An 18,927-nucleotide genomic window follows, 5' to 3' on the forward strand; every position below is an offset into this window, starting at 1 on the left:
CCTAGGCTACAGAGTCCTGGCTATAGAGCTGATCTCGAAAAATATCAATCCAGTGGTGGAAGAATTTCGACGTAAGTATGGGGCGAGCGAAAGAGCACGACCATATCCTGGTTTGTCACCCTCTTTACCAGCCCACAGCCACATTGTGCCGGAAGCCACGGAAAAATCCAGTTGTCTCGGGAAGACACAACTTTGTTCAGCCTTGACTTGGCATCAGGGGGAGGCTTTGGCTGGTTCGTGCGGGCTGGTAACTCCGAAGATCAGCCCGCTCCTGGGCTTCACCCAACTATATTTCCTTGGGGTTTTTTTGGGCCCAGGTGATGAATTGCTGCACCTCAGCTGTTTTCCTGTGTGGCAGGGAGGTCAGGTGCGTGCGCGCCCGAGGTGGGTTCCTACCAGTTCGCACCTATTCGGTAGAACCGGTTCGTCAAATCTACCGAACTGGTTAGAAGAGGTTCCACCAGTGGATCCGGAAAGCAGGCCACACCTACAGAAGAGGTTCCAAAAAAAATTTGAAACCCACCACTGCCACACATACACACACACACACACACACACACACACACACACAGACAGGCAGACTGACACAGAGAGAGAGAGAAAGAGAAAGGAAGGAAGGAAGGAAGGAAGGAAAGAAGGAAGGAAGAAAGAAAGAAAGAAAGAAGAAAGAAAGAAAGAGAAAGAAAGAAAGAAAGAAAGAAAGAAAAGAAAGAAAAAGAGTGAGAGATGAAAGAAAAAAAGACAAAAGGAAGGAAAGCGAGAGAGAGAGGGAGAGAGAGAGAGGGAAAGAGGAAGGAAGGAAGGAAGGAAGAAAGAGAAAGAAAGAAAAGGAAGGAAGGAAGAAAGAAAGAGAAAGAAAGAAAGAAAAGAAAGAAAAAGAGTGAGAGATGAAAGAAAAAAAGAAAAAAGGGACAGAGAGACAAAAGGAAGGAAAGAGAGAGAGAGGGAGAGAGAGAAAGAGGAAGAAAGAAAACACATGGCCGGCAAGCCACTCCCACAAAGAAGGCCACACCCACAGAGTAGGTTCCAAAACTTTTGGAAACCCACCACTGGTGCGCGCGCAAAGCGCCTGCTCCGCAAACTGGTTGCTAAATTGGTAGGATCCCCACCCCTGCCTGGCATCTATCTCCGCATCGCCTTGTGATGCCTGTTGTGTGTGTGTGTGTGTGTGTGTCTTTGCAGAAGCCGAACTCTCCTGCATTATTGCTGCCACCAAAACAGCGAACCCTAGGATCGAATGGAAGAAAATCGGCAGCCAAGGAACAACCTACGTGTATTTTGACGGCAAGGTGCAAGGTAGAAAGCTTTTTGGCGGGCGCGCTCTGCTGTGTCATTTGTGCTGGGGGCGCCCAAGAATTGGGAGCAATTTTTAGAAGGGGTGCTGATGGGGACCCCTGCTGAGTTTCTGCCCCCCCCCCCCACAAATCACCTGAGCTTTGTTAGGGACATCCAGAAGGTTTAGGTTTATTAGATTTATATGCCGCCCTTCTCCCAAGGACTCAGGGCGGCGTACAACATTAAAAGAAACACATAATACAAAAGTTTTAAAAAAAATTAAATAGAAATATTAAAAAAATTAAATAGAATAACCCAAAATAAGAATTGACAGCCATGGAGGGTTGTTTTGCTGAATATTAAAAATGAAGACGCTGACTCAATCATCAATCAATCTCTCTATATAAAAATGGCTGTGTGTATGTTTGTCCCAGCATAACTCTGGAATGCCTCGAGCAATTTCAACCAAACTTGGTACACAGATGACTTACTCGCTGGAGACAAATACTGTGGGGGTAAGACATCCCTAACAGTGACTATCTTACCAATCGCAGCGATTCATTTCTGGCCTTCCCTAGGCCCCAGGAACACTCTGGAAGCCTCCTAAAGGCTATGCATGGCCATTTTGATGAAGGGGGCGGGGTTTTGGGAGGCAAAAAATGCTGTATTCAGTGTATAAGATGCACCCAGATTTTCACCCTCTTTTTTGAGGGAAAAAGGTTCGTCTTATACTCCGAAAAATACGGTAGCTATGGAAATGTTTGGGCTCGGTTATGGTCGTAAGTCGAGGACCACCTGTATACTGGGGTCTTCAGGCTGCCTATCTCCTCTGCTTCTCCTCCCCCACTCTTAGGAGAATGGGCGAACCGGGCCCAGCTCAGCAGCAGGACGTCTCTGACCATTTACAACGTCACCAGAGCTGATAAGGGGATTTACCGGTGTGAGGTCGTAGCTCCCGACGATGCCAATCTCGGCGCAGAAATCAACGTTAACCTGACAGTTCACGGTATGTTTCACAATAAACCTGGAGTAAGCTTCATGGGCCATGCCTGTTACCCTTGTGTAGGAATCTAGACTGGAAAGCGAGTTTTTAAGTGTGTGCGGGTGTGTGTTTGTGTGAAAGAGGAAGAAAGAGAGAAAGAGACGGAGAAAGGAAGGATGGAAGGAAGGAAGAGAGAGAGAAAGAAAGAGAGGGGAGAAAGAGAGAAAGAATGAGAGAGGGGGAAGAGGGAGAGAGAAATAGAGAGAGAGATGGAGAAAGGAAGGAAGAGAAAGAAAGGAAGGAAGGAAAAGGAAGAAAGAGGGAGAGAAAGGGTGGGAGGGAGAAATAGAGAGAGATGGAGAAACGAAGGAAGAGAAAATAAGAGAAAGGAAGGAAGGAGGGAAAAGGAAGAAAGAGGGAGAGAAAGGGTGGGAGGGAGAAAGAGAGAGGAAGAGAGGAAGAATGAGAGGGGGAAGAGGGAGAAAGAGGAAGAGAGAAAGAATGAGAGGGGGAAGAGAAATAGCGAGAGATGGAGAAAGGAAGGAAGAAAGAGAAAGGAAGAAAGAGGGAGAGAAAGGGTGGGAGGGAGAAAGAGGGAAAGAATGAGAGGAGGAAGAGGGAGAGAGAAAGAAATGGAGAAAGGAAGAAAGGGAAAGAAGAAAGAAAGACAGGAAGAGAGAAAAGAAGGGAGAAAGAATGAGGGGGAGAGAGAAAGAGATAGAGAAAGAGAGATGGACAAAGGAAGAAAGAAAGAGGGAGAGAGGAAGATAGAGAAAAAAGAGAGGGAGAGGGAGGAAGACAAGAGGAGAGAGAGGAAGAGAGAAAGAGAATGAGATAGAGAGGGAGAGAAAAGGGGAGAGCAGAATGTCTTGACTATAACATAGTGTGTTCCTACCACAAACCAGTTTTCTAACGAGGTGAACTATAATTAAATACTTCATTAGCATCCCAGTATCTTGATCTTACGCTCTTTCTTTCCCTTGTTTTGTATTTGTATACACACACACGTACTTGCCAGAATGTTACCTGGTCCTCACAAAAAGAACAGGTGAATAAGTCCACACAGTTACTTCGGGCAAACCCAGGCCTTCTGTTCTGCTCAATGCCCCCTGCTCTTCAGTAGCACACCCTCCCCAACATCAGAGAAGGTCTGGTGGTGGGGGGGGGGTGAATCCCACCCCTTAGCTGGATTCATGGACTTTTGAAAGGTGTGTGTGTGTGTGTTCTTTGTATTGTGCAGCTTTTCCGATTGAACCAGATTAATAACTTGACCAACTGGTGGCCCCGTGAGATTAATATTATACAGCTAAGCTTGTCCTGTAAATCCTTTATCCGTTCAGCTGGAAGACTTTAACTTTCAGGCTATGAATGAGGAGTAATAATGTCTTCTAGGCTTCCCGAGTTAGCATAAATCACCATCTTCGTCCCCCAAACCCTCTTTTTATTTAAACGGCTGTGAATTATGGTCATTCCCAACCCAGGATGTTTCACAGTCAGTCTCTGAAGAGTCCTGCAGGTGTCTGCCACAGTCTTTCAGTGTAATGTTGATAAGCACCCACCTTTATCTCCCTTGAAACGCTGCCAGGGATCTAACTGCCGTTTAGTTTTGCAAGGCCAAACGGAGCACAGAGTCAAACAGGACTTCTCAGAGCTTGAAACCGACAGGATGAACTAATTGCTTCCTGCAAAGGCTCACCTCCCATTTGCCCCTCTTTTATGTCCTATGGGAGGGGCCAATCATCTCCAAGCCTTACTCCCAAGTCTCCCCTTTTGTCTTAATTCTTCTTGCCTTCTGGCAGCTCTGCGCATGCGCACACTGGGAACAGGCTCACACTGTTCTTCTGCCTCGCTGGTGTCAGACTCCGGAGGCTCCAGAGGCAGCACGTAACTACCAGATGGCCCTGGCCCCCCTCTAGGCCTCCGACACAGCCTTCCCTGGGCTCCAGGACTGGCCCAATGCTCCTCCCCAACCAACTCACTGTCCGAATCGGCCGCCAGTGGACTGCAACATAATGGATACTCCACTCCTTGTATGAAGAGCGTTCTAATTTTCCCCCCGGCTAAGAGTAATTTACTTTCTTGATTTTTCTTTCCTATGATGGCAGACTGTTGAATAGGAAATTTTCATGAAGGTATGAATGTGGTTTCTGTATCCGCTGAAATCATGGTTGGGTTGATTTGCATGAAGCCGCCAAGGATCTTCAGCCCAGATACTGTCCTGTACGCTGTCCTCTACTGTCCTGTAGATTTTGGGCAGGATGTGATTCTGCTTTCTCCAAACGTTGCTCTCCTTCGTGGCATCTGGGACCACGATTGTGGGTTTGCGATGAACTCTTGTTTTCACCCAGCTTGAGAGTTAAAGCTACGGTTTGACCTTGGCCTGTTTTTGGAGCCCGACACCGGAGTTGGCTGCAAACCACAATCTCACATCTGTCCAAAGATGGAGAAAATGGAATTCGATGCTTCCCGGGGGGATCCTGGCTGAAATAGAGGAGATGGGAGAATGTAGCATGTTAATCACAGGGCTGATTAAGCACCCATTTCTCGCTGCTTGTATCTCTTGCATTAAACCATGGTTTAACGGGATGTGCGGATAGGTCCGGCAGGCTGAATGTGGGAAGAGCATGCTTCTTAGCAACCTGGGGGCCAACGCTCACACCTCGCAGTTGATAAATCCACTAGATCACCTGCTTTGAGGGCCATCTCGATAACGATCTCTGGTTCATTGCTCAGGGTGAGATATACGCAGCTTTGATGGAACTCCCAAGAAACGAAAGATGCAAATCTGCTTCTACCTATTCCGCAGCATGTCTTTATTGATCCCGTTGGTTTCCTGACTTTTCCCAAATGCCCTTTTCCAAAGCTGGCTCAGAAATACAGTGGTCCTTGAATTATGACTGTAAAGGCGCCTAAAATTTCTGTCGTACGTCCTTCTTTCTTCACTCTCCTTCCTTTCTTCCTCCTTTCCTAACTCTCACTCCTTCTTTCCTTTTCTCACCTTTTCCTTCCTTCCCTCCCTAATTCCCTTCCCTCCCTCCCTCCTTTTTTCTTCATTCTCCTGCCTTTCTTCCTCCTTTCCTACCTCTCACTCCTCCTTTCCTTTCCTCACCTTTCCTTCTTTCTCTCCCTAACTCCCTCCCTCCATTTTTCTTCACTCTCCTTCCTTTCTTCCTCCTTTCCTACCTCTCACTCCTTCTTTCCTCCTTTTTTCACCTTCTTTCATAAGTTGAAGTGTTGTGGCCTGTTGGCCGCCAGCAGCCAAATCGGAGGAGGAGGAGGAGGAGGAGGAGGAGGAGGAGGCGGCATGGGAGTCAGAGTCAGCATCAAGGCAACCTGAGAGCTCCAAGGGGGAAGAGGGAGTGGAGCTAGCATGGAGAGAGAGAGAGAGAGAGAGGCGGAGCCTGGGCTGTCCATCAACCCTCAGATGGAGAGCCAACAGCCCCCAGGTCTGGAGGTGGCTGATGAGGAAGAGGAGGAACAGTTGGGCCCAGTGCCTGACACACAGATGCGCAGCAGGCAGAGGAGAGGAGAGCAGTGGAAATCTATGGGCTGGTCCTTGGGATGGAAGAGCCACTGCTGCTAGTGAAGCCTCACCCTAGCTCTGGAGATAAAAGGCAGAGGGCAGAGATGAATAGATGTGGCAGAGGAGAGGAGAGCAGTGGAAATCTATGGGCTGGTCCTTGGGATGGAAGAGCCACCGCTGCTAGCGAAGTCCCACCCTAGCTCTGGGGATAAAAGGCAGGGGGCGGAGATGAATAGATGTGGCAGAGGAGAGGAGAGCAGTGGAAATCTATGGGCTGATTCTTGGGAAGGAAGAGCCATTGCTGCTAGCGAAGCCTCACCCCAGCTCTGGGGATAAAAGGCAGGGGGTGGAGATGAATAGATGTGGCAGACAACTATTCATCTCCCAGACAGACGGATTTCTTAGCCTGCAGTGACAGAAACTTTTTGCCGGGGCTGCCGGCGTTCCTAATTAAAGGAATCTTTTGAGTTGACTTCAGAAGGTTTGTCGTGCTTGGGGAGCTGGGTCAGAACACGAAGCATCCACACGACTGGACCCGTTTTTACGACCTTTTGTGCCGCAGTCATTTTGGGCTCTGTCGTAACTCCCAATGACCGGACATTAAGCGACATTCTTCTCCTGCCATTTCCCCCGCAGTGAAACCGGTGGCCCCCAAATGCCGGGTGCCCCCTTCTGTCCCCGTGGGAAAGCCAGCCACGCTCTACTGCCAAGAAAAGGAAGGCTTTCCGGAGCCCACCTACAGCTGGTACCGTAACGACGAGACGTTGCCCCTCGATTCCAAAGCCAGCACCAAGTTCCAGAATTCTTCCTTTACAGTGAACCCCAAAACTGGCATCTTGGTAAGTCTGGGGTGAAGAGAAAGAGAAACGGGGGTGGGGGGGGGAAACGTCCTTGCTTGGAGAAGGATTTGGAAGAGGTGACTTGTATCATTCAGCTGGGCTTTCTCCTATTCAGAGTGGAGGGTACACATGTTTTTTTTTTAATTAGTTTTTGTTAATGTGGAGTCCTTGGTGCTCTCCGAGCTTGATTGCTTTCTTGCAGACGTTATATTACTCAAACTAGGTAACATCATCAGTGTGAGGAGGGAGGAGGAGGAGGAGGACGACGACGACGACGACGACGATGACTGTAGGGTCCTTGGTGTACCCTGAGCTTTATTTTTTCATTTTTTCAATATATTTGTATTATTTTATTATTTTATTTTATTATTTATTATTATTATAACTGTTAATTTTAATTCGATTTTTTTTAAAAAAAATGTCATTGTCAATTTTAATTGGGTTTGGGATATTCTATTTAATGTTTTTTTTTAACTTTTGTATTATGTGTTTCTTTTAATGTTGTACGCCTTGGGAGAAGGGCGGCAGATAAATCTAATAAACCTAAACCTATTTTTACATTTAAAACAATGCAGTACCGCAAAGTTGGAGTAACTATATATTCACATTATATACAGCTAGTCACAACTATTGACAATTAGCCTACTTAATACATTATCAGTCCTTCTGTCCAATCACAGTATATACAGTTTGTTCCAGTCTCTTGTCACCTTGTCTTATACCAGTCATAAAATCTATTCCAGACTTCAAAATATTCTGATTCCCCCTTTATTTTTAAGTTCAAGAGTGATCCTATCTGCTTCCGCACGGACCAGTACTTTTCTGATTATATCTAGCTCTGAGCTTTATTGTTTCCTTGCAGACGTTTCATTGCCCGACTAGGTAGTGTCATCAGCGCCAGGAAGAAGTGGGGTTTGTGGAGAGGAGGAGGATGGTGGGGTCCTTGGTGTTCCCTGAGTTTGGTTGTTTTCTTGCAGATGTTTCATTACCAGAGTTGGTAGTGTCATCGGTGCTAGGAGATGGGAAGTGAGTGGAGAGGAGGAGGAGGAGGAGGAGGAGGAGGAGGATGGTGGGGTCCTTGGTGTTCCCTGAGTTTGGTTGTTTTCTTGCAGATGTTTCATTACCAGAGTTGGTAGTGTCATCAGTGCTAGAAGGAGATGGGAAATGAGTGGAGAGGAGGAGGAGGAAGAGGAAGAGGAGGATGGTGGTCTTTGGTGTTCTCTGAGCTTTGCTGTTGCCTTGCATTTCTGAAATGTTTCACTGTCCGACTAGGTAGCATCCTCCATGCTAGAAGGGAGTGGGGCTTGCTCTCTCTCTTATATACTTGCTCTGCCTAACCAAGGATCTACCATGAACCCTCCGACCACAAATGTATAAAAAGGGCAAACCCATCTCCTCCTTGCACTGATGATATAACCTAGTTGGGTTATGAAATGTCATCAAGAAAAGAAGAGAGCATGAAGGATCCCACGGTCATCATTGTCCTTCTTGCCTTCCTTCTCTTTGTCCTCTTCCTCCACAACTCCTCCTCTTCCTCCACTCCACTCCACACCAGGGGTGGGTTCCTGCCAGTTCTAAGCTCTTCTGTAGAAGAGGTTCCACAAATCTACAGTGCCGTTTAGAACTGGTTCCAGCTCCCTCCCCCCCAGAGGAGGAATTCTGGGAGTTGAAGTCCACAAGTCTTAAAGCTGTCAAGTTTGAACACCCCTGGTTTTTTTTTTTTCTAAAGGGTTAGGGGTGCAAGGGTCTTGTAACTTGACAGCTTTAAGACTTGCGTGCTTCAAATGCCAACATTTTGGTTGCTAAGCAAGAGCGTTGTTAAGTGAGTTTCACCACATTTTACAAGTTGGCCACGCCCACCCAGTCACATGGCTGGCAAGCCATTCCCACCTGGTCACATGGCCAGCAAGCCACTCCCACAAAGCAGGCCACACCTACAGAAGAGGTTCTAAAAAAATTTGAAAGCCACCACTGCTCCACACCCACACTCCCTCCTAGCACTGGATGACGTTACCTAGCCAGACAGTGAAACGTCGGCAAGAAAACAACCAAGCCCCGAGTGGATGCCTCATTTCAACCCTGAGCTACCAATATTCCCCTTTATTGATAAAAACGGTTAGGTTCGATTATAGCTTTTCTTTAAGTTTCTAACCAATCTGAATGGGGAGAGGAGAAAAACCATCTCTGAGATAAAAGGACTTTGCAATTCCTCCGGGGGAAGGATATTATGTCCAGGACTGGTTTATATCTATGACTCTGCCCAGTGAATCAAAAGCCTAATTTTAATAGTCTTTCGATTCAGCAGGGAATAAAAAAAAAAAAAAAAGGCAGGGAAGGAAGAAGAGACGGCTTCCTTGGTAGGAAACATATGGAAACCTAGGCATCGGCAATAAAAGAAAAAGAAAGAAATTAAGACTTCTTTCGTTTTGTTTCTTTTTCTACGAGCAGGGCTGTTTCATTCCCTTCATTCCTTCCTTCCTTTCTTTCTTTCCCCTTTTGTAAAGGCAGGAAGCTTGCAAACATGCAGCACACACGCTTCCTTCCCAAGCCGTGATTCAGAACGGCACGGGTTTCCTGCAGATGGGAGGTGGGGGGGGGGGGGCTGCTGCTTTAGGGACTTGAAATTCCCTCCAAGCGCAGGGGGACACTCACCCTGATTCTCCTCCACACAGGCCTTCGAAGAAGTCCAGAAAGGGGACACGGGGCGCTACAGCTGCAGAGCCATGAACCTTGTGGGAGAAGCCTGGTGCGAAGGGATAGAGATGGAAGTTTGTGAGTAGCAGGGCAACGTTCCCGCGTCAGAAGATGGGTGTGGGCGGGGTTAGATTCAGCTCCTCCCCGTAGTCCCCACTGTACGACGTGAATCGGCTTCGGAACCCAGGGGTGGGTTCCTGCCAGCATTACCATCGCTCGCGCGCATGCCAGGCACATCCTCTACACACATGTGCATTTGCACCTTAAAAGACCAGTGCATGCACCTTTTTCTTAGAAATACATTTTTCCAAGGAAGATTGTTCTGCGCATGTGCAGAAGAGAAAATCAAGATGGCGCCGCCGAGCATAGAACCAGTTCGGGCGCGTGTCCGGCCGAGTTACTACCTACCCAAACCGGTAGGAACCCACCACGGAAGCAGTTCCCAAAGCCAAACCTTGTGTGACTAAGCAACGACAGGTTTGATAGCCATGGTTGAGGTCAGTAAGCAAGGACAACCGGCCTTCTCCCGCCTTGTCATTCATTTCACCTCTCCTCCTCCCTTATCTCAGCCTCATCTCTACGTAAGACAAAACTTCAGCACATGAGACAAACAGGCAGAAGACTGGCAGAATGGATCCACCAGCTAGTAGTCAGAAGACCCAATGAAAACTCCCTCGTTTCACAACCTAGGGACAGACTCAACCATAGTTGCAATCGGGAAACTGACCACCGTAGACCAAGCCGAGTCCAAAAATGCTAGGGAATTCCTAGAGGCCTGGCACTCTGACAAATTAGCCATCAATAAACTACATGGACGTAAACAATACCTATGCATACTATGCAAAAGGGAGCATGAAGAAGCCACAAAGGGAACACAAAGGGAACACCAAAACACCTCCCCACCGATAGTCAGCACCCAGATGAGCATGCACTAACTCCCAAGTTTAACATCAGACCAACAATTAAATAAGCAATATCCCACTCAAGGAATTGCTGAGCAAACCAAATAGTAAACAGCCTTTCTTTCTTTCTTTCTTTCCTTCTTTCTTTCTCTCTCTTTCTTTTTCTCTTTCATATTTTCTTTTTCTTTCTTTCTTTCTTTCTCTTTCTTTTTCTCTTTCATATTTTCTTTTTCTTTCTTTCTTTCTTGTTCTTTCTTTTTGTTCTTTCTTTCTTACTTTCTTTTCTTGCCTTCCTTCATTCTTTCTCTCTCTCTTTCCACCTTCCCTCCCATCCTCCCCTTTCCTTCCTTCCTTCCTTCCTTCCTTCCTGTCTGTCTTCTTCCTTCCTTCCCGCTTTCTTTCTTTCTTTTTCTTTCTCTCTTTCCTCCTTCATTCTCTCCCTTCCCCTTTATTCTTTCTCTTCTTTCTTTTCTTTCTTTTGTCTTCTTTCCTTCCTGCCTGCTTTCCTTCCTTCCTTCCTACCTATCTACTTTTCTTTTTCTTTCTTCCTTCCTTCCTTTGCTTTTTTCTTTCTTTCTTTCCACCTTCCCTCCCTCCCCCTTCCTTCCTGCCTTCTTTCATTCTTTCTTTCTTTTTCTTTCTTTCCTCCTTTCTTCTCTCCCTCCCCCTCCTTTCTTCTTTCTTTTTGCTTTCTTTTCCTTTCTTTCATCTGCCTGCCTGCCTGCCTGCCTGCCTGCCTGCTTTCCTTCCTTCCTTCCTTCCTTCCTTCCTTCCTTCCTTCCTTCCTACCTACCTACCTACCTACCTACCTACCTACCTACCTACTTTTCTTTTTCTTCCTCCCTACCTTCCTTCCTTTCTTTCCTCCTTCCCTCCCTCCCTCTTTCTTTTTTCCTTCCCCTCCCTTCTTTCCTTTCTCACCCATCTCGTATCCAATGACTTTGGGTAGCTGAGACTTTCTACTGGCGACAGATGCTTTGCTGGGTAGCGGGGATGCAGAGCCAGAATACTCTAGAGTAGAGCACTTAGGAAACGGGGACAGGTCAATTAACGCTCCTTTTCCTTCTGCAGATGACCTCAATATTGTTGGGATCGTGATCGGAGTATTGGTGGTGCTGGCTGTTCTGTCCCTGACTACCGTGGGGATCTGCTGTGCCTACAGAAACGGTTTCTTTGTCCACAACAAACAAAACGGAAACAGGTACAGCTTAATTGTCGAGCGCTGGGCTCATGAACAAAAAGGAAATACGTGCTCACATAGCCGGGTGTAATATTTCTTTTGTGCTACTCATAATAAGAAGGAAAAGGGGACAGAAAGAAGAAGAAACATGGCCCGCGGCAAATCATGTTATGAACAGAAGCACTCCAAAACTGTTGACGACGTTGCTCAGAATCTTCCCTTCCTGAACAAATTTTATTTTTCCTTTTTTTTTTCCCCATCCTCCTTTGGTAGAAAAGCACTGGGTGCTGTACGGAAGTGACTAGAAATGCAACTTAGAGAAAGAAATTCAGTCTGGAAAGATGCCAGAAAAAACCCAAGATTGGATGTCATTAATCCTGCATTTCTGTAGACAGTTTAGGAAGGAGAATAGAGAACCGAGAACGATTCTTGGCTGGGGTTTTTATCAGCGGTGAAATTCCATTTTTTTTTTTTTTACTATCGGTTTTGTGGGCGTGGGTTGGTGGGCATGGCAGGGGAAGGATACTGCAAAATCCCCATTCTTTCCTCCCCACTCTGGGGCCGGCAAGAGGTGGCATTCACCGGTTCTCCGAACTACTCAAAATTTCCGCCACCGGTTCTCCGGAACCTGTCAGAACCTGCTGAATTTCATCCCTGGTTTTTATGTCACTTTAGCAATGCGGAGATAGATTTAAATGATGTCCCTTGCAAATGAATGAATAAATGAACAAATGAAGCCATGTTAGGGAGGATGATAGAGAGCCGAGAAAAAATCTTGACCAAGGTTTTTATGTCACTTTAGCAATGCGGAGATAGATTTAAATGTTGTCCCTTGCAAATGAATGAATGAATGAATGAACAAATGAAGCCACGTTAGGGAGGATGATAGAGAGCCGAGAAAAAAATCTTGACCATGTCACTTTAGCAGTGTTAGGGCAGGTTCAATCAATCAATCAATCAATTTGAATTTACTTGAATTGGATAAGCAACCTGGATCCTCAAATCGTCTCTTTCCTTGGATCTCTCTGTTGAACGAAAGGAAATGAGACTAGTCTTAAGTACCAAATCCGAAGCAACAGATGGCTTCAGAATTAGCCCTAACAGGAAATAAGACACCAGGAAGAGGAAAAACATGCCAACGCCAGTGAAGAGCGATAGCTGTTCTTTTTTTAAATTATTCAGTTGACTCAGGCTTTGAAGCTAGTGAAGCTTGGTTTAGGAGCCGAGGTGGCGCAGTGGTTAAATGCAGCACTGCAGGCTACTTCAGCTGACTGCAGTTCAGCAGTTCGGCTGTTCAAATCCCACTAGGCTCAAGGTTGACTCAGCCTTCCATCCTTCCGAGGTGGGTAAAATGAGGACCCGGATTGTTGTTGGGGGCAATATATGCTGACTCTGTAAACCGCTTAGAGAGGGCTGAAAGCCCTATGAAGCGGTATATAAGTCTAACTATTGCTATTGCTATTCTCTTGTGATCTTCCGTCTTCTCTAGGAAAAAAAATGAAATTGCAAGGATTTCCCTTTTGGATTGTCTTCGTAACAGAAGTCTGTGGATATTCTCCATCATCCAGGCCAAAGGTGCTTTTTCAAGAGGCAACTGGACTTTCTGGTTTTATTTTGAAGGCATTTCGCTTCTCATCCAAGAAGCTTCTTCAGCTCTGACTGGATGGTGGGGAATGGAAGGATGTATACTCCTTGCAGACAGCTGGTCATTTGCATCCTTTTAGAGGGTTGCTGAGGCCACCTGGAGGTTTATCAGCCAAAGTTGAACAGCTCTCTTTCAACAGAGGAGGAGGGATGCGACATCATCTATCTCCAGCCTACAACACAGTCCTTTCAACAGTTCCACACACATTTGTACCACTCCGGTGACCCTGAGGACAGAGATAAACCTCCAAGTGGCCTCAACAACTCCCTAAAAAGGATGCAAATGGCCAGCTATCTGCAAGGAGTATAAATCCTTCCATTCCCCACCATCCAGTCAGGGCTGAAGAAGCTTCTTGGATGAGAAGCAAAACATCTTCAAGGAAACACCAGAAAGTCCAGTGGCCTCTTGGGGAAAAAAGCAACCCAAATCACATGCAGGAAACCTTGATTTTAGTGTTTAATTCAATGGTTCTCAAATGTAGCAAACTACATCTAAAATTGGGCCATTTAGCAAATTTGTCTGGATGTTCTTGGCATATTTTATGTCTAGGTAAAGGTAAAGGTTCCCCTCGCACATATGTGCTAGTCATTCTCGACTATAGGGGGCAGTGCTCATCTCTGTTTCAAAGCCGAAGAGCCAATGCTGTCCAAAGACGTCTCTGTGGACATGTGGCTGGCATGGCTGAAGGCACACCGAACGCTGTTCCCTTCCCACCAAATGTGGTTCCTATTTTTCTACTTGCATTTTTTATGTGCTTTCGAACTGCTAGGTTGGCAGAAGCTGGGACAAGTCACGGGAGCTCACTCCGTTACATGGCGCTAGGGATTCGAACCGCCGAATTGCCGAACTTTCTGATCGACAAGCTCAATGTCCTAGCCACTGAGCCACAGCGTCCCTCATTTTATGTACATCATGAACCTTTTTACATATTTCCACATCTTTGATATGATTTTTGCCTTGATTATACATATTTTGTTCATGCGTAAACTCACCCCCTTCCTCCCTTAGCCTGTTCAATCAAGGGAGTTTTGTAATTAATTTTAACACCGTAGAACCAAAGTTGAAAGGGGACTGTTTAGATCAGGGATGACCAACCTTGGCAATTTTAAGGCTTGTGGACTTCAACCCCCAGAATTAGCTGGCTGGGGAAACTGGACAGACTCTGTCATGGAATTCAACTGATCCTTATTGGGAGAGGATAAACCAGGCCTTATTTAACCGCAGAGAGTTGATTTTTACCAAATGATAAAGCCGTTGTAGTTGCAGATCTATCTATATACAAGAATCTATCAACTAACGGCCAGCACGACATTGGTGCTGGATACGAGTTAACCAGTGGTGGGATTTAAATAATTTAACAACTGGTCTCTCCCTAATGACCAGCTGGGTAGGCGGGGCTCGGCGGTCATGTGACTGGGTGGGCGTCGCCAAGTCAACATCGCTCACGTCGATGGGCGCTTCGCCTTAGCTGTGACAATGTAATCAGAGTTAAGCGGAGAGGCAGTTTCTGTAAGCAGGGCAATAAAGATTCGACTAGAAGCAACACCAGAATGTTTCCTTCCTGCCTTCCTTACAGCAATAGCAATAGCAGTTAGACTTATATACCGCTTCATAGGGCTTTCAGCCCTCTCTAAGCGGTTTACAGAGTCAGCATATCGCCCCCACAGTCTGGGTCCTCATTTCACCCACCTCGGAAGGATGGAAGGCTGAGTCAACCTTGAGCCGGTGAGATTAGAACCGCTGAACTGCAGATAACAGTCAGCTGAAGTGGCCTGCAGTACTGCACCCTACCCACTGTGCCATTAGCCCTGTAAAGTGGGGAAAAAAACAAAATGAGATTTCTTCCAACAACCGGTTCTCCCAACTGCTTAGAAAGTTAACAACCGGTTCTCCCGAATAGGTGCGAACTGGCTGAATCCCACCACTGGAGTTAACAGAATTCATCGGATTTAGATCATTGGTGGGAACGTAAGGACTCTGGGCTGATTCCTCTCTTGACTCCACCCCCTCTTGGCTCTGCCTGTCCTTCTCCTACAAAAGAGGAGATAGAGGTGTCGTGTTTAACTGATGTGGTCCAATTAAACATTGCCTTCTCTTCCCAGCTACAAGACTCCAACAAAGCCAGATGGCGTGAACTATATTCACACAGATGAGGAGGTAAGGGGGTCTTCTTAGGCCAACGGACAATGACTGTCTTCTCCTGCCCATCCCAAGAAAAAATAGATAGAAGAATCATGCCAGAGCCCAGATATTGCAGTTTCGTTGGGTAGGACCTTGGATTTGATTTCCCAATTGTGTTTTGGAGCATGCTGTGCTTGTGTGTCCCTTTCTGCCGAGGAACTCTCTGTAATTCTCAAAAATAAAAAGAGGAGAGGAGATGCAGCTGCTTTAACAAGTGGCAGACAGTTGCTGCATCCATGTGTGCCCTTCTCCAAAAATATCTTTTGGGAAATCAAATCCAAAGCATTGCTCAGCTTAACTAAGAAGGCAGCTTTCCTGGGAAGATTCATGATGGACACACTATTCCTATCCTAAATTGCTAATTAAACCCCTCCTCTGTTCTTTGTCCAAGGGAAGTAGAATCTAGGAGTGCCCAAGGAAGGAACAAGGGCAGAGACCATGGTTGGGTTCAAAGATGGGTTAAGCTTGGTTTGCTTAACCATAGATGCCCAAATAAAAAAGCCACTTTCGATGGAAAAGAATATTTATAGCTCAAGGTTGAACATTGGTGCTCTATAAGTTTGGTTGTTTTCTTGCAGACGTTTCATCACCCAACTAGGTAACATCATCAGTGCTAGGAGGGGAGGTTTGCTCTCTGTTTATATACAAGTCCCTCCTAGCACGGATGATAGTACCTAGCTGGGTCATGAAGCGTCTGCAAGAAAGCAAGTTCAGAGAGTACCAAAGATCCCATAGTCCTCCTCTTTCTCCCCCCCACCCTCATTTTCCACTCCTGAAACCCCACTCACATCTAGCACTGATGATGTTACCTAGTTGGATCACCAAACGTCTGCAATAAGATAGCCAAGCTCAGAGAGCACCACAAGAAGGGGCCAGATTGAGCTCTTGCTATTTACAAAAAACCGGGGACTTGATTTTTCCACACAAAACTGTCAAAAACTAAAATCAAATCTAATTGAGAAGGCCTGGGCAGTGGGTCAACCCCAGCCAGAACCTACCAAAAATTATTTGGAAATCCTCCAGGTGCTGGAAAAACCGAAGCCTCCTTTAGCCTCCTTGGCCATCGGCCAAAACGAACTACGTCTCCCGACAGCTCTTAAATTCCTTTTCGTTTCCAGGAGACTTTGGTTTAATTTGGGTAAAGCAGAGGAGCGGGGGTGGGTGGGTGGGGGTGCTCCAAAAATTTTAGCAAGGGGTTCTCTGTCCAGTTGCTGGGTGGGTGTGGCCATGGTGGGCGTGGCCTAGTTGGCCTCCTGCACCACAGCAGGGGAGAAATTTTTGCCCTCCCTGGGCTCTGAAGGCTTTCCTCAAGCTTTTGGGAGGGCAAAAACAGCCTCCCACAGGCTCCGGAAGCCGGAAACAAGCCCATTTCTGGCCTTTGTGAATTTTCCATAGGGCCATTTTTCGCCCTCCCCGAGCCTCCACGCACGCCCCGCATTTACCTGCATCAGTGGTGGGTTTGAAATTTTTTTCAAACCTACTCTATGGGTGTGGCCTCCTTTGTGGGAGTGGCTTGCCGACCTTGTGACCTGGTAGGAGTGGCTTGCCGGCCATGTGTTTTCTTTCTTTCTTTCTTTCTTTCTTTCTTTCTTTCTTTCTCTCTCTCTCTCTCTCTTTCTCTCTCTCTTTCCTTCCTTTTGTCTCTCTGTCCCTTTTTCCTTTTTTTCTTTCATATCTCTCTCACTTTTTCTTTCTTTTTTCTTTTTTCTTTATTTCTTTCTTCCTTTCTTTCTCTTTCTCTCTCTGTGTGAGTCTGTGTGTGTGTGTGTGTGTGTGTGTGTGTGTGTGTGTGTGTGTGGTGGGTTTCAAAAAATTTTGGAACCTCTTCTGTAGGTGTGTCCTGCTTTCTGGGTCCACTGGTGGAACCTCTTCTAACCGGTTCGATAGATTTGACGAATCGGTTCTACCGAACTGGTGTGAACTGGTAGGAACCCACCTCTGACCTGCATTCAAAATGGGCCGCGTGGAGACTCCTGGGAAGGGCGAGGCCAGCCAGGAGTGGGATTTGGGAGTTCTCCAAACTGCACAGAATCTTAGCTAGAGGTTCTCCCAAACTCCTGCAAACCCCCAGCAGCCCACCCCTGGAGGTACGCAACAACGCAACACCCTGCCCCCCTCCCCCCCCATCTTAACAAGCCTGTGCTGTGTCTTTTGCTGCAGGGCGATTTTAGACACAAGTCCTCCTTTGTGATATGAAAACAGCAGAGACACTTGGATTTGGCCCGGCGGCGAGAGCAGAGGGCAGGAAAAAAAAACCTTCCCCTCCAAGGGGCCGATCGCCGATGTGTGTGTTGAACGTGTCCCTTTTTTTTTACTCCTTTCTAAACCATTTACAGGCACCCGGGCGCAGTGGCCCGTGGTTGGTTTTTCTTTCTTTTTAAAAACAAACAAACAAACTCTTTTTTTGTGTGTGTGTTGTTGCCAAAGTCAAACCCCGGTTTTTTTAACTGCCAAACTGCCGCCTTCCACTCCAGAAACGACCGATGCCAACACCACAAGCCTCTCTCTCTCTCTGTCTCTGGGGGGGCAAGGAGAGCATCTCTTCAATCTTTGGCAGAAGAAAAACCGCTTCGATTAAAATCTCCGGGGAATCCCTCGCAGGACGCGATCAAGGTTCCAGAGCTGCCTCTTCTACTAACCGTATTACGCCAACGTAGCGTCACAAGCAAACTTTTACACCCGTCTAATCACTCTCGGCTCCTTTAGGCAGACTTTGATCCCCTTTGGAAGGCCTGGTTCCACGTGCCGAGCATCTCTTCGGGTTGCTAAGCAACAACAGACAACAACAACGTACAACAATAACAACAGCAACGCAACAAAAAGCCAAACTTTCGGACTTTTCGATCTGGTTCCCGGGACCGAATTTTTTTCTTCTTCTTTCGTTTGTTGAATTCTGCAGTCTAATTATTTTTCTCTCTATTTTTTTGTTGTTGTTGGTTGGTGGGTTATTTTTTTTGGGGGGGGGGGGCAAAGATGTATTTTGATTACTTTCTTTTTTAAAGTCCTTTTTTTGTTGTTTTTAATTTAAAATGTAAATAGGTTGGTAGGCCAAATGGTGTCAATTGTAATAATGTAGTGAACTTTTTACAGGGTTTCCAATTTATGCTTTCCACTACTGATAACAGCCGTATCAGTGTTAACCGAAAGTGCAGTGTGGCAAAACACTTAATTTCGTTTCACGGGGTAGGTAATTGAAGATTTTTTCCCCCCCCCCCCCCTCCCTGCAGAAAAATACAGCACGGTCGAAAGGCTTAGGAGTAGCAAGAACATAAAGGGAAAAGCACTGAATGTGTTTTGAATTGTTTCGTAAGCGGAAGGGAACTTGGGATACGGCAAGTTGCCCAAAAGAGAAACTCCCAAATCTTGGGGAGTTCTACATTTTGGATGGGCATTTTAGGTCTTGGGAAAGCTAAACCGTGCAGCGGTTTTCAAATGAAGCTCCGTAATTTTTAGCCAGCTAAAAATGGAGGGAGACTCTGACCTTATGCCTCGTCTCACCTTTTCGAACATCCCAATTGTGAAAACGCTTGTCCATTGGAGACAAAGAGGGGCGAGGGAATGGAAAATCCACAATTCTCTAACTTTACTGTTCAGGTAAGCATGGGAGATGCAATCTTTTCTGACTTATAAGCAAGCAAGCAACTCCTAGCCATTCCCACAGCAGCTATGGCCGCCTCTGATCTACAGCTGCAATATTTCACCTTAG

The 18,927-nt window shown here is 46.4% G+C and overlaps 1 protein-coding gene across 1 annotated transcript in view; it reads left to right on the forward strand.

Moving 5' to 3' along the window:
* JAM3 (junctional adhesion molecule 3) overlaps window positions 1–18,181 on the forward strand; it is a 146,490-nt gene extending 128,309 nt beyond the window's left edge. The window contains exons 2-9 of the mRNA XM_032228768.1: window positions 6–71; window positions 1,183–1,296; window positions 2,129–2,281; window positions 6,417–6,619; window positions 9,292–9,391; window positions 11,287–11,416; window positions 15,143–15,197; window positions 17,382–18,181. Of these exons, the coding sequence (XP_032084659.1) occupies window positions 6–71; window positions 1,183–1,296; window positions 2,129–2,281; window positions 6,417–6,619; window positions 9,292–9,391; window positions 11,287–11,416; window positions 15,143–15,197; window positions 17,382–17,417 (857 nt within the window). The 3' untranslated portion in view covers window positions 17,418–18,181. The remainder of the gene's footprint in view (window positions 1–5; window positions 72–1,182; window positions 1,297–2,128; window positions 2,282–6,416; window positions 6,620–9,291; window positions 9,392–11,286; window positions 11,417–15,142; window positions 15,198–17,381) is intronic.
* The last annotated feature ends 746 nt before the right edge of the window (window positions 18,182–18,927 follow it).

The sequence above is a fragment of the Thamnophis elegans genome, chromosome 13, assembly GCF_009769535.1.
Source record: "Thamnophis elegans isolate rThaEle1 chromosome 13, rThaEle1.pri, whole genome shotgun sequence".
Lineage (NCBI taxonomy): Eukaryota > Metazoa > Chordata > Lepidosauria > Squamata > Colubridae > Thamnophis > Thamnophis elegans.